The sequence below is a fragment of the Xenopus laevis genome, chromosome 3L (assembly GCF_017654675.1).
Source record: "Xenopus laevis strain J_2021 chromosome 3L, Xenopus_laevis_v10.1, whole genome shotgun sequence".
Classification (NCBI taxonomy): Eukaryota; Metazoa; Chordata; class Amphibia; order Anura; family Pipidae; genus Xenopus; species Xenopus laevis.
In genome coordinates this window covers 160536447-160548815 of record NC_054375.1, presented here as the reverse complement: position 1 = coordinate 160548815, position 12369 = coordinate 160536447, and the positions used below count along the sequence as shown (strand labels likewise).

Here is a 12369-nt window from a genome sequence, read left to right as displayed (position 1 = left end):
TTGTTGCATTACCAGGAGAGATGTAGAGGGGGTGCCAGGGTTTCTGTAATCCCAGGAAGATATTTAGGGTTTTATTTTTTTAAATGACTGTTTACTGATGTTGCCATGTTATAGTTATAGTTGATAAAATTGACAAAAGAGACACATCCATTAACTGCAAGCATGTAAAACAGGCAAGAACAAATTGCAGCAATATTTTTAGAAAAAGTGAATTCATGCCTACTTTTTTATTTTTCCTCTCGCACACACACACACACATAACCTGTCCTTACACTAGGGCCAATTATTTATACGCATCCCAAAGATTATAGTGCTGTCTCATCAATGACATTGGACATCTCCTGGGCAGCAGGTTGAACACTGTGTAGTGATGGATCTGCAGGCAGCTTAACATGAAGAGTTCCCAACATCTGCTAGCTCTACTCTTGTCTATTCTTCTTTTTCTTTTTAATTTATAATTTTAATTTCTACTTTTTCAGAAATGGTCCAACAGTTAAAAGGCAGAATTACAGAGTAAGAACAATGCAATGCTTTTGCAAGTGTGTTATATGAAAAGAAGAACAATCAGTGAAGAAGAAGAAGCATAACAAGTAACACATAAGAAGTAACCAAAATGTATCCACTGTGTCATGGGTGTATACCAGATAGGGCTGGAATCAACTATAGGGGAGGGGAAAAAAACAAAGGGGGTTCAAGGTAGGGGAAGGTCAGTCAAAGTGATGGTTTCCATAGAAACCTATTTGAGACAATCAAAGTGATTATGAGACAAGATTAAATAATCAATAGTATTGTGCGTGTCATGGTTGTGTTCAAAAATGTGTATAATCTTTGCCAGGTGAGTTGAGAGTTGTCCAGGCATCAATCACTTGGGCTAGTTTTTTATCTGCTTATAAGGCTACATTCTGCTGCATAAGTTTGGGGTTCTTGTTGGTACCCTAAATACACTGGGAATGCTGAGGAACAAAGACAAGAATGATGGAATATGAGTGGGGTGATAGAAAGTCTTTTATGACATTGCTATTAAATATATTCATTAAATATAAGACCTAAGAAAATAATTTATAAAGCACTTCTTACTCATGACTGTAGCAGCCATCACTAAATATCTTCAAAAAAGATTAAAAAGTTAATATATAACTCTTGATTAAACTTTTCCTTATATATTAACCCCAGAAAATGCATGAGAAGAACCATACATTGGTCAGTGAGATTGTTCTCTTGGGGTTTCAGAATCTCCACAACTTCAAGATTCCCCTGTTCTCTCTGTTCCTTCTGATTTACATTATGACAGTTTGGGAGAACGTCCTCATCATAGTGTTGGTGTCCTCCAGCCGGAACCTCCAGTCCCCCATGTACTTCTTTCTCCAGCAGTTGTCCCTGTCTGATCTACTGGAATCCACAGATATTGTACCTACCTTGCTCCAAACTGTATTAAATAACAGAGCTATAATGTCTTTTTGTGGCTGTTTAATACAACTCTATTTTTGGGGTTCTTCAGAAATTTTTGAGTGTTTGCTTCTAGCAGTAATGTCCTATGACAGATATGTGGTCATCTGTATCCCACTGCGTTACTCTTCTATAATGTCCCGCAGGGTTTGTGTCGAGTTAATTCTTATAGCATGGGCACTTGCCTTTGGCCTTCCAGTGATTACATTGAATTTAGTAGGGACACAACAGTTCTGTGACCGCAAAAACATTGATCATTTTTTTTGTGATTTTTTACCTCTTCTTCAGCTTTTCTGCTCAGACACCTCTTTTGTGGAATATGAAGTAATCTTTCAAATGGTCCCTGTGGTTTTCATCCCCTTTGTACTCATTATTGTTTCCTATGTATGTATTGCCCATGCAATCCTAAAGATAGTGTCCAATACTGGGAGACAAAAAGCCTTCTTCACCTGCAGCTCCCACTTGGCTGTGGTCTCCATATTTTATGGGACTCTCATTGCTATTTATGTGGCTCCCCCTGGAAAACAATCACAGACTATAAGCAAAGTTCTCTCTCTGTTATACACTATAGTCATTCCATTGGTTAACCCTCTTATTTACAGCCTAAGAAATGCAGATATCAAAGAAGCCTTTAAATAATAAAAGAAGAAAAATGAAAATCGGTTAAAACCAGAAATAAAATGAAATAAATGCTTGAACACTTACCACAATTATTACATATTTTAGGTATTAATTGTTCAACAGAGATGTGAATGTCATATTTGAACATTTTTTTGTACCCAAGAGCTAATGTGTTGTAAATGCAACTTTTGAGTTAATTTAGCCGATATTTTCAATTTGGTAGAATGAAAAAAAAGAATATTTAACCTTCTGGAGTTTTTTAAAATGCAAAGTTTTTTTATATAATCTCTTTTAAAACCCCGACTAGCAGTGGCATCTTGCAGACTAACAATATTGGGAAGTGCAGATAAACCCAGGGCACAGCTGAAGGGAAGCTTCTGACTCTCGGTGAAGAACTATGAATCCATTGTTTCTTACAACTTGTGATCTGCAATAAGTAGAAGTGCTATTAATGCTATACTGTCTTAGCTGGGCCATCTTTTCTGATTTTCTTAGACACCCTTACACATGGGCATTATTTGTGTATTGACATGCATTTGAGAAGCAGGTTTGAGTTAATTGACACACAAGCTAATTAAGTCCATTACATTCTGCCTGGTTGTACTCACAAGTGCTTAGAGTTTTGTACAATTTGTACAAATTATAGTTTTTTACACATGTTGCCTTTTCTTCCACTTGGTGGGCAGTCATAATAAGTGAGGGAGGCCAATTTATTAAAGGTAAAATGTTTGTGGCATTAGAGCTTTTTGAAACCACAATTAAACTCTATTTCACTAAAATCAGGAATGCCATGAAAGTTATTACAACAGTCAAATATAGAAAGTGCTAACGTGAAAAAGTGCAGAAAAAAATATTAATAAAACCTCTAAAAATTGCTTTTTTTTTCCTGATAATTACTAGCCAAAACAATCCGAAACCCTCTAAAAATCTGAATGGGATCAGTACAGCTCCCATTGACTTCTTTAGGACTTTTACTTTGAGAAGTTTTGTATTATTTTTTTTCATGGTTTTTACACTTAATCTCAATTTTTTTTTCGAGTTTTAGAAAGATTAAAAAAAAAAAAAAATTTCGAGAAAAAATATGATTCATGAAAAAAGGAAATCTGAATATAAATAAATAGGCCTCTATTATTGCATTTCAACACACAAACTTGATTTTTTTAGTAAGCAGGATGTTTCCTAAATCCCGTTAAACATGTACAACCCTCTCGCAGAGAGGGATCACAATGGCTGGTGGAAGGGGTCAGAGGAGGTTTTCATTGTCTTAACCGTTTAATATGTAATTCACTAATCGAAGTGGAGAAATTGACAGAGGTGACTCATATTGGATTTAGATTAGATACAGTTTAACCAAAAGGTCTTAATACAGTACCTATTTGTTCTTTAAAGGGACACTGTCATGGTAAAAAAAAATTTTTTTTCAAAATGAATCAGTTAATAGTGCTGATCCAGCAGAATTCTGCACTGAAATCCATTTCTCAAAAGAGCAAACAGATTTTTTTATATTCAATTTTAAAATCTGACATGGGGCTAGACATATTGTCAATTTCCTAGCTGCCCCAAGTCATGTGACTTGTGCTTTGATAAACTTCAACCACTCTTAACTGCTGTACTGCAAGTTGGAGTGATATCACCCCATTCCCTCCCCCCCAGCAGCCAAACAAAAGAACAATGGGAAGGTAACCAGACAGCAGCTCCCTAACACAAGATAACAGCTGCCTGGTAGATCTAAGAACAACACTCAATAGTAAAACCCATGTCCCACTGAGACACATTCAGTTACATTGAGAAGGAAAAACAGCAGCCTGCCAGAAAGCAGTTCCATCCTAAAGTGCAGGCACAAGTCACATGACCAGGGGCAGCTGGGAATTTGAAAATTTGTATATACATGTATACATGTATAATAAAATTTGTATATACATGTATATACATATATATACAAACTATTTATCAACATTCTCATTTTAGTGGTTTTAGAGTTTTTTCAAAAATACCTCAAACTCTTTCTCTAAAATCACAAATACCATGGAATTTATTAAAAAACCTGAATATAAAAAGTAAAGAAAAAAAAATGAACAATGAGCTAAAAAAATTGAACTTGAGTGGCTTTATATTGTCATGCTTGTTTAAAGTCATAATAATCTTAAAATTCAGCAAAAACATAAACAAGGAATATGACCAATTACTATTAGAAAGGCCTTTCAAAGGGCCAGAAATACACCTTGACTTCTATTAACAGTCAACAATCCCATCAAGGGCCAGTGATGCATATTTCTTTGCTATAGCAGCCAATACTATGACATATTAAAAGATAATTGAGTGGACTTCTCTGTCTTCAAGCCAAGGGTAAAATATAGTGGTAATTGGTTAATTTATTGACCCGTAGGGGTTGCTCTAAGGCTAAAAGCAGTGGATGGATTTTAGGAAGGATAATCACTTTGGATAATGACATCAATCTATATTTTTTATACATAGGTTATTCTATCTTTCTATGGAGGGATTTTGGATATAGTTATTGCCCTTGGCTATTGACCCCAGATCTATCCAGCCAAGAAAACACAGCACACATAGATCAATTGTGCACAGGTATCAGTTTGGCACCAAGTGCTGGAAATAATAATTAAGAATATCTTTGCAATTGTATCCAATTTGTGCCAAAGTGCAAGTGAAGTTTGTGCTTTTATAATGCATGCCCACCCTAGTCAGGTGCATCTCGCCATGTGCTGATTACATCTAGCAAGAGCAACGTTAAGAAGACAACGGGAATTTAGGGAGATAAATGTGTGGCTGAGAAATTGGTGTAGGGAGGAGAGTTTTGGTCATCTGGAGAACTGGGTTGATTTTTCAGGTGGCTACAGGTTCTTTGCTAGGGATGGGCTGCACCTCAATGATGATGGTGCAGCTGTTTTGGGGGAAAAGATGGATAGATGGTTGGAAGAGATTTTAAACTAGTGGTTATTTATTTCATCTTGGGGCAGCATAAGCATGAGGAGAATATGTTCTGCATTGTGAATGTCATCCTGGGATATACTGGCCATCCAGGACTACCCCAGGAGGAGTGTTTACAACATCACCTTCATTGGCGAAGGGGTATTTACGCATTTTCTGAAGATTTTTCGGCGAGACAGGAAGATACTCGACTAGTCAGTTATAGGATCTTTCCACATTTTGAGCAAGAGGAGGTGGTTTTGATTATAAAATCTTATTCTCCAAACATGAAGCTAAAATAAGTAGAGCTGGTGCTTGGCAAGTTTTGTGAAAAGCTTGCCTTTGTTGGTAAGATCCTGAATGGACTTGGAGTTTGGACCTCAAAATTTAGGTTCAAGAAAGATGTGTTGCCTCCTGCGAGATGCCAACTAGGAACCTGGAGTCTGTATTTTTTTCAATTACATGCCTTCCTTTTGTAAGAAATGTTGTAAGTGCAGCCATAAAGAAGAAGAGTGTTAGGTATGTCAGAATTGTGGGTAGTTGTCCCACGATTCAAAGAGTTGTGAGCTAATTTGTGCTTCAAAACCGGTCACTTGTATGTTAATTGTCTTCAAAGGATTAGAAAGCCTGAGATGTATGCAGAAGAAAGAAAGACATTGCCTATTGACAATCTCAGTAAATCTCCACAAATGGAGATATCAGTAGAAGATTCCCTTAATAAATATGATAAAGTTTCAGTTGATAGAGAAAGAAGAAGAGTTAGGAGGAGATTCCATCAGAAACTGAAAGTTTGGTAAGTTTGGCTGAAAAACAGAAAAAAACAAGACTGAGTACAAGAGGGGAACATTTGTATCGCTACTGGAATGAAAGGACAAATAAAGAAATCCAGGACTATCTCATTACATGGTCAGACGAGAAAGAAATTGAAGCGGTGAACAAATGCATTGTGGAGCAATTCAAAGATTACATGCAATTCACAGATTTTTAGGCTTTGCTAATTATTATCATCAATTCATTAGAAACTTTTCTTTGGTGATGTCTCCAATCATGGATCTAACCAAAAAGGGTGCACATCCAAGTATGTGGCCTCCTGAGGCTATTCAAGCTTTTGAATTTCTTTAAAAAGAGTTTGTGTCTGCCCCCATTCTCAGTTACCCCGATACCACTCTTCCTTTTATTGTAGAGGTTGATGCCTCAGAAGTTGGGGCAGAGGCGGTCCTTTCTCAAAGGCATCCGATAACCAACAAGGTGCATCCATGTGCATTCTTCTCTAGGAAATTTTCACCTGCCGAAGCCAATTATGACATTGGAAATAGAGAATTGTTGGCTATTAAATGGGCCTTTAAAGGAATGGCGACACTTGCTGGAGGGGACTAAACATACTATAACGGTCTTTACTGACAACAAGAATCTGTTATACATCGAGTCTGCCAAACGGTTGAATCCTAGGCAGGCTAGATGGGCTTTATTTTTTACCCGGTTTAATTTCTCTCTCACTTACAGGCCTGGTTCTAAAATCACTAAATCTGATGCACTCTCTAGGAGTTTTGAGTCCAACCTGATGTGTTACCATCATTCCAATTGTGGCAGCTCTAGGATCAGACCTTGACACACTGTTATCTTCAGCTCAATCGTCAGCCCCTGTAGATACTCCTTCCGGGAGGTTATTTGTACCTGAGGGCTTAAGGGAACAGGTTCTGTGTGAGGTTCATAATTCTAAAATGGCGGGACATTGAGGTATCTCTAAAACTGTGTCTTTATTGTCCCGTGATGTGTGGTGGCCTTCAAGATGTCAAAAATGTTTCTAAATTTTGGCGGGCTTTCTGCTCTTTGGTTGGGATTGATTTGTCTTTCTCTACTGCATATCACCCTCAAACCAATGGTCAAACTGAAAGGGTTAATCAGTCCCTTGAACAATTCTTAAGGTGTTATGTATCTGACAACCAATCCTCATATTTGCTTACAATAATGCAACTAATGCGTCTACTGGTCAATCTCCGTTTTTCATTGTTAATGGTTTACATCCCAAAGCATTTTCTTTTTATGGTTAATTATCCTCTGTACTATCTGTCAATTCTTCTGTAAAACAATTTGCCAAAATATGGTCTGGGGAGCATGATTCCCTTTCTGCAGCTACGGCCGCTCAAAAAAAGGCGGCTAATAGGTCTCGTAGGGAAGCACCCAAGTACCAGGTAGGAGACTCGGTTTTGTTATCCACAAGAAATATCAGGCTTAAGGTTCTTCACTCAAGTTGGGACCCAGGTTTATTGGTCCATACACTATTACTGAAATAATCAATCCTTCCTCTGTTCGTCTCCAATTACCTGATAATTTTAAAATATCTGATTCTTTTCATGTATCCCTTTTGAAACCAGCCTCACAGGTTCATCCACAATCTTTTCCTCCCCCAGTATTGGTAGAGGATCAGCCTGAATTTGTTGTCCAAGAACTCCTTGACTCTCGTCTGGCGCGGGGTAAGTTGCAATACCTAGTACAATGGAAGGGGTATGGCCCTGGGGAGTATTCTTGGGTTCCTGTTTGTGACATTAGGGCAGATCGACTCAGGAAACAATTCCATCTTAGGTTTCCTGAGAAACCTGGATGTCCGGTGGCCCCTCCTCGAGGGGGGGTAATTTGAGGATTACTCACCCTGGTGGCCTAGTGGCGCTCTCGGCAGGGACACCCAATATGCCGGTCTTGCTCCACTGATGCGCTGGTTTCTAAGGGCGCGCATGGTGTGCCTCCTCTGAATTTATAGGCGCAGGGTGCCAAATTCAAAATGTTTAAAAGGCGCATTTGGGCTTGTGATCATTGCACGTTATAGGATCTTGTTTCCTGAGTTTCCTGGTGCCCCTGTGCTGTTTAGCTTTTGTAAATCTGATTCTCTGTTGTGACCCCTGCCTGCTACTGATGATCCTGACTTCTGAATCCTGATCCTTGCCTGATTATTGACTCTGTTGTGTCTGTACCCCTTTCTGATTGATTTCCTGGTTTGACCCTTGCCTGCCTGACTCCGTTTGTACTCTGCCTGCCCCAACCCGGCCTGATCTGACTACACCTCCTGTCTACGCCTTTACCGTGACTGTCTGCCCAAAATTGACTTGTATCACTATTAGTACATTTAGTGCCTTGTTACTTTGCTGTTACCCCTGTATTTTGGATGTCTAATCTGGAGAAAATGTTCCCTCACTCTCATTTTTCCTGATCTCATTGTGCAGCCAACGTATTGTTGAGCACATTGTAAACAGGTTATGAACTATAACATTGGCACAATATTATATTGATATATGTTTTTATTTTATAACATTTGCCTAATGCTCCTGGAAACTCTACTATATATACGGCTGATACATTACCTACTGCAACTTCCTGATTGATTGATTGATTGATCCCGGAACATATTGGGATAGATATACTTATACCTTTCTTATGGGTCCTATGGAAAAGTATTGGCAAAAAGTTTTTAGTGAAGTGACTCTTGTATAGCATTCAACCAGAGCACTAAGGGTTGTAGGTGGGCATCCACCCAATCTGATAAATATTCATTGAGGAACCAACCCCTGAAATTATAGGGCTTCCTACAGGTGGCCTGGTTTCCTTATGCTTATTTGGAAGGTGATCAAAAGCAGGGACAACTATTGTATTGGAAATGTCATAATCTAATACAACTGTATGTAGTATGCCTTTTTCTAATGTGCCATCAACCAAAGTGGTAAGTATCCACAAGAATGTTTTTTTAGGATTACTAGTCAAAATACTATATGGTTGCCTATGCTAAGTCCTTAAGTGGTTCCATCTCTTTTTCAGACCACCACAGAGCCATCTTAACATCAGTGTGCAATTTGGTTTTATACTCGATTATTAGTTCCATTAATTTAAAGGAACAGTCATAAATAATTATATTCCAGCTATTAATAAACTCTTCATCCCTTTTTATAAAACTAAGACATTTCTTCATCTCAAATCCAGTGGTTTCATATAAGAAGCCTTGTCTAATGGTGCTATATCCCACCCAACATTTAGTTTTTCAGTTAACATTTGCTCAAAATCTCTACAAGTTTTCAATAGTGGAACTTTCCATAGTTGTGTCATTAACACAACTATGGAAATAGTTGTTAATATGTTAACTCCTCAATAATGGTGGTCAACTATTTTTTTATTAAAACAATTTTTTTTCTCATTTTTATTAAAAAAAACTGAGACCAAACTAAACTCCAAACCATCATCTAAAAAAATCTGAACAAAAAAAAAACGATGCTGGAAAAGCTGCAACAAAATCGTGCGACAATTTGAATTGGGAGACTTTTTTGACCTGTCAACTGAAACCCACAAATGTTTCATATTTTCTGTCAAAAACCAGCATCAAACAGCCCAAAACCCTCAAAAATGAATCTTAAATCATCTTCAAATTGTAAAAATGCACATCTGCTATTGACTTTTACATGATTTTGACAGGTTTTAGCTGGAGTAATTGAGACTATGATTTGCCCCAATATGGATTTATGCAGCTTAGTTCTCATGAAGTGTAAGGGTCTGTATTATTATAGAGAAAAGAGAAAACATTTAACATATTATAATTATCTGTTTAAGATGGACCCTATAGGTGATGGTTCTCCCATTCTTTAGCATTTTCTGGGTCAGGTTTCTGTATAAGAGGTCCGATAGCTGCACAGGCTGAAACCAAGTAAAATGACTTGAATCTAAAAACATTATATCTGACAAAATACACACGGGCCATGAATATTCTGTAAGTTATATTCCTATAATTGATACTTAGTGATGTAATTTCTGTTTCACAACTCATTGAAATATATGTATTATAATAAATAATGTACCCCCAGTTATTAAATATGATGATTTAAAGATTTATGAACCTAAAATTTTGTTCTACTGAAAACTAATCACATTCCTCCAAGGACCCCAAACCCCAGAGTCTCCTACAGATTTCTCTGTAGGTTTCTCAGCTGTGGATGTTATTGGCACTGGTTAATAAAGGGAGATCTGTTCTTCCCTACCCAGTCAGTATCTGGTGCCGTTGAGGTAGGTGCAAATCAGGTGAGTATAATATTTTAAAAACATCTTTCCTGTAAAATGATTTCATTGGAAAGAAATGGTTGGGATTGTGTTAGCAAAATGGCAGGAGAAATGCAGAGCAGGTTACACATTGGGAGAAGCTCATGGACATCTTCCTATGGTTCCACAGTATCTGGGGTGGTTCTGGTAGGTGCAAATCAGGTGAGTATAATATTCCAAGAACATCTTTCCTGTAGTGAATTCATTGGAAAGAAATGGTTGGGATTGTGTTAGCAAAATGGCAGGAGAAATGCAGAGCAGGTTACACATTGGGAGAAGCTCATGGACATCTTCCTATGGTTCCACAGTATCTAGGGTGGTTCTGGTAGGTACAAATCAGGTGAGTATAATATTCCAAGAACATCTTTCCTGTAAAGTGATTTCATTGGAAAGAAATGGTTGGGATTGTGTTAGCAAAATGGCAGGAGAAATGCAGAGCAGGTTACACATTGGGAGAAGCTCATGGACATCTTCCTATGGTTCCACAGTATCTGGGGTGGTTCTGGTAGGTACAAATCAGGTGAGTATAATATTCCAAGAATATCTTTCCTGTAAAGTGATTTCATTGGAAAGAAATGGTTGGGATTGTGTTAGCAAAATGGCAGGAGAAATACAGAGCAGGTTACACATTGGGAGAAGCTCATGGACATCTTCCTATGGTTCCACAGTATCTAGGGTGGTTCTGGTAGGTACAAATCAGGTGAGTATAATATTCCAAGAACATCTTTCCTGTAAAGTGATTTCATTGGAAAGAAATGGTTGGGATTGTGTTAGCAAAATGGCAGGAGAAATGCAGAGCAGGTTACACATTGGGAGAAGCTCATGGACATCTTCCTATGGTTCCACAGTATCTGGGGTGGTTCTGGTAGGTACAAATCAGGTGAGTATAATATTCCAAGAATATCTTTCCTGTAAAGTGATTTCATTGGAAAGAAATGGTTGGGATTGTGTTAGCAAAATGGCAGGAGAAATACAGAGCAGGTTACACATTGGGAGAAGCTCATGGACATCTTCCTATGGTTCCACAGTATCTGGGGTGGTTCTGGTAGGTACAAATCAGGTGAGTATAATATTCCAAGAACATCTTTCCTGTAAAGTGATTTCATTGGAAAGAAATGGTTGGTATTGTGTTAGCAAAATGGCAGGAGAAATGCAGAGCAGGTTACACATTGGGAGAAGCTCATGGACATCTTCCTATGGTTCCACAGTATCTGGACAAAATCCAAACTTTTGGATATATTCTTAAAATAGTGGAATATAAAATATTACACTTACTATTTGATTTGCAGGTGCAACGCCCACTTGTGCCAAAATTCTGGGGAAAAATGCTGAAATCTATCTAATCTATTTAAGGTCATTACAAGAAGATCCCTTACATTTGGCATTGTTGCATTACCAGGAGAGATGTAGAGGGGGTGCCAGGGTTTCTGTAATCCCAGGAAGATATTTAGGGTTTTATTTTTTTAAATAACTGTTTACTGATGTTGCCATGTTATAGTTATAGTTGATAAAATTGACAAAAGAGACACATCCATTAAGTGCAACCATGTACAACAGGCAAGAACAAATTGCAGCAACATTTTTAGAAAAAGTGAATTCATGCCTACTTTTTTATTTTTCCTCTCGCACACACTCACATAATCTGTCTTTACACTAGGGCCAATTATTTATAAGCATCCCAAAGATTATAGTTTACTCACTGGAATACTCTCAGGGACAGTGCTGTCTCATCAGTGACATTGGACAGCTCCTGGGCAGCAGGTTGAACACTGTGTAGTGATGGATCTGCAGGCAGCTTAACATGAAGAGTTCCCAACATCTGCTAGCTCTACTCTTGTCTATTCTTCTTTTTCTTTTTAATTTATAATTTTAATTTCTACTTTTTCAGAAATGGTCCAACAGTTAAAAGGCAGAATTACAGAGTAAGAACAATGCAATGCTTTTGCAAGTGTGTTATATGAAAAGAAGAACAATCAGTGAAGAAGAAGAAGCATAACAAGTAACACATAAGAAGTAACCAAAATGTATCCACTGTGTCATGGGTGTATACCAGATAGGGCTGGAATCAACTCTACGGGAGGGGGAAAAAACAAAGGGGGTTCAATGTAGGGGAAGGTCAGTCAAGGTGATGGTTTCCATAGAAACCTATTTGAGACAATCAAAATGATTATGAGACAAGATTAAATAATCAATAGTATTGTGCGTGTCATGGTTGTGTTCAAAAATGTGTATAATCTTTGCCAGGTGAGTTGAGAGTTCTCCAGGCATCTATCACTTGGGCTAGTTTTTTATCTGCTTATA

The 12369-nt window shown here is 37.8% G+C and overlaps 1 protein-coding gene across 1 annotated transcript; it reads left to right on the top strand.

The window, feature by feature from the left end:
* The first annotated feature begins 1176 nt into the window (after positions 1-1176).
* LOC121401335 (olfactory receptor 5G3-like) lies at positions 1177-2085 on the top strand. The gene has a single exon (XM_041585725.1). It carries the CDS (start codon positions 1177-1179, stop codon positions 2083-2085), a length of 909 nt encoding a protein of 302 aa, XP_041441659.1.
* Positions 2086-12369: the final 10284 nt, after the last annotated feature.

Coding starts and splice junctions, on each gene's coding strand:
- LOC121401335 (XM_041585725.1), top strand. CDS start 1,177: ATGCATGAGAAGAACCATACATTGGTCAGTGAGATTGTTCTCTTGGGG.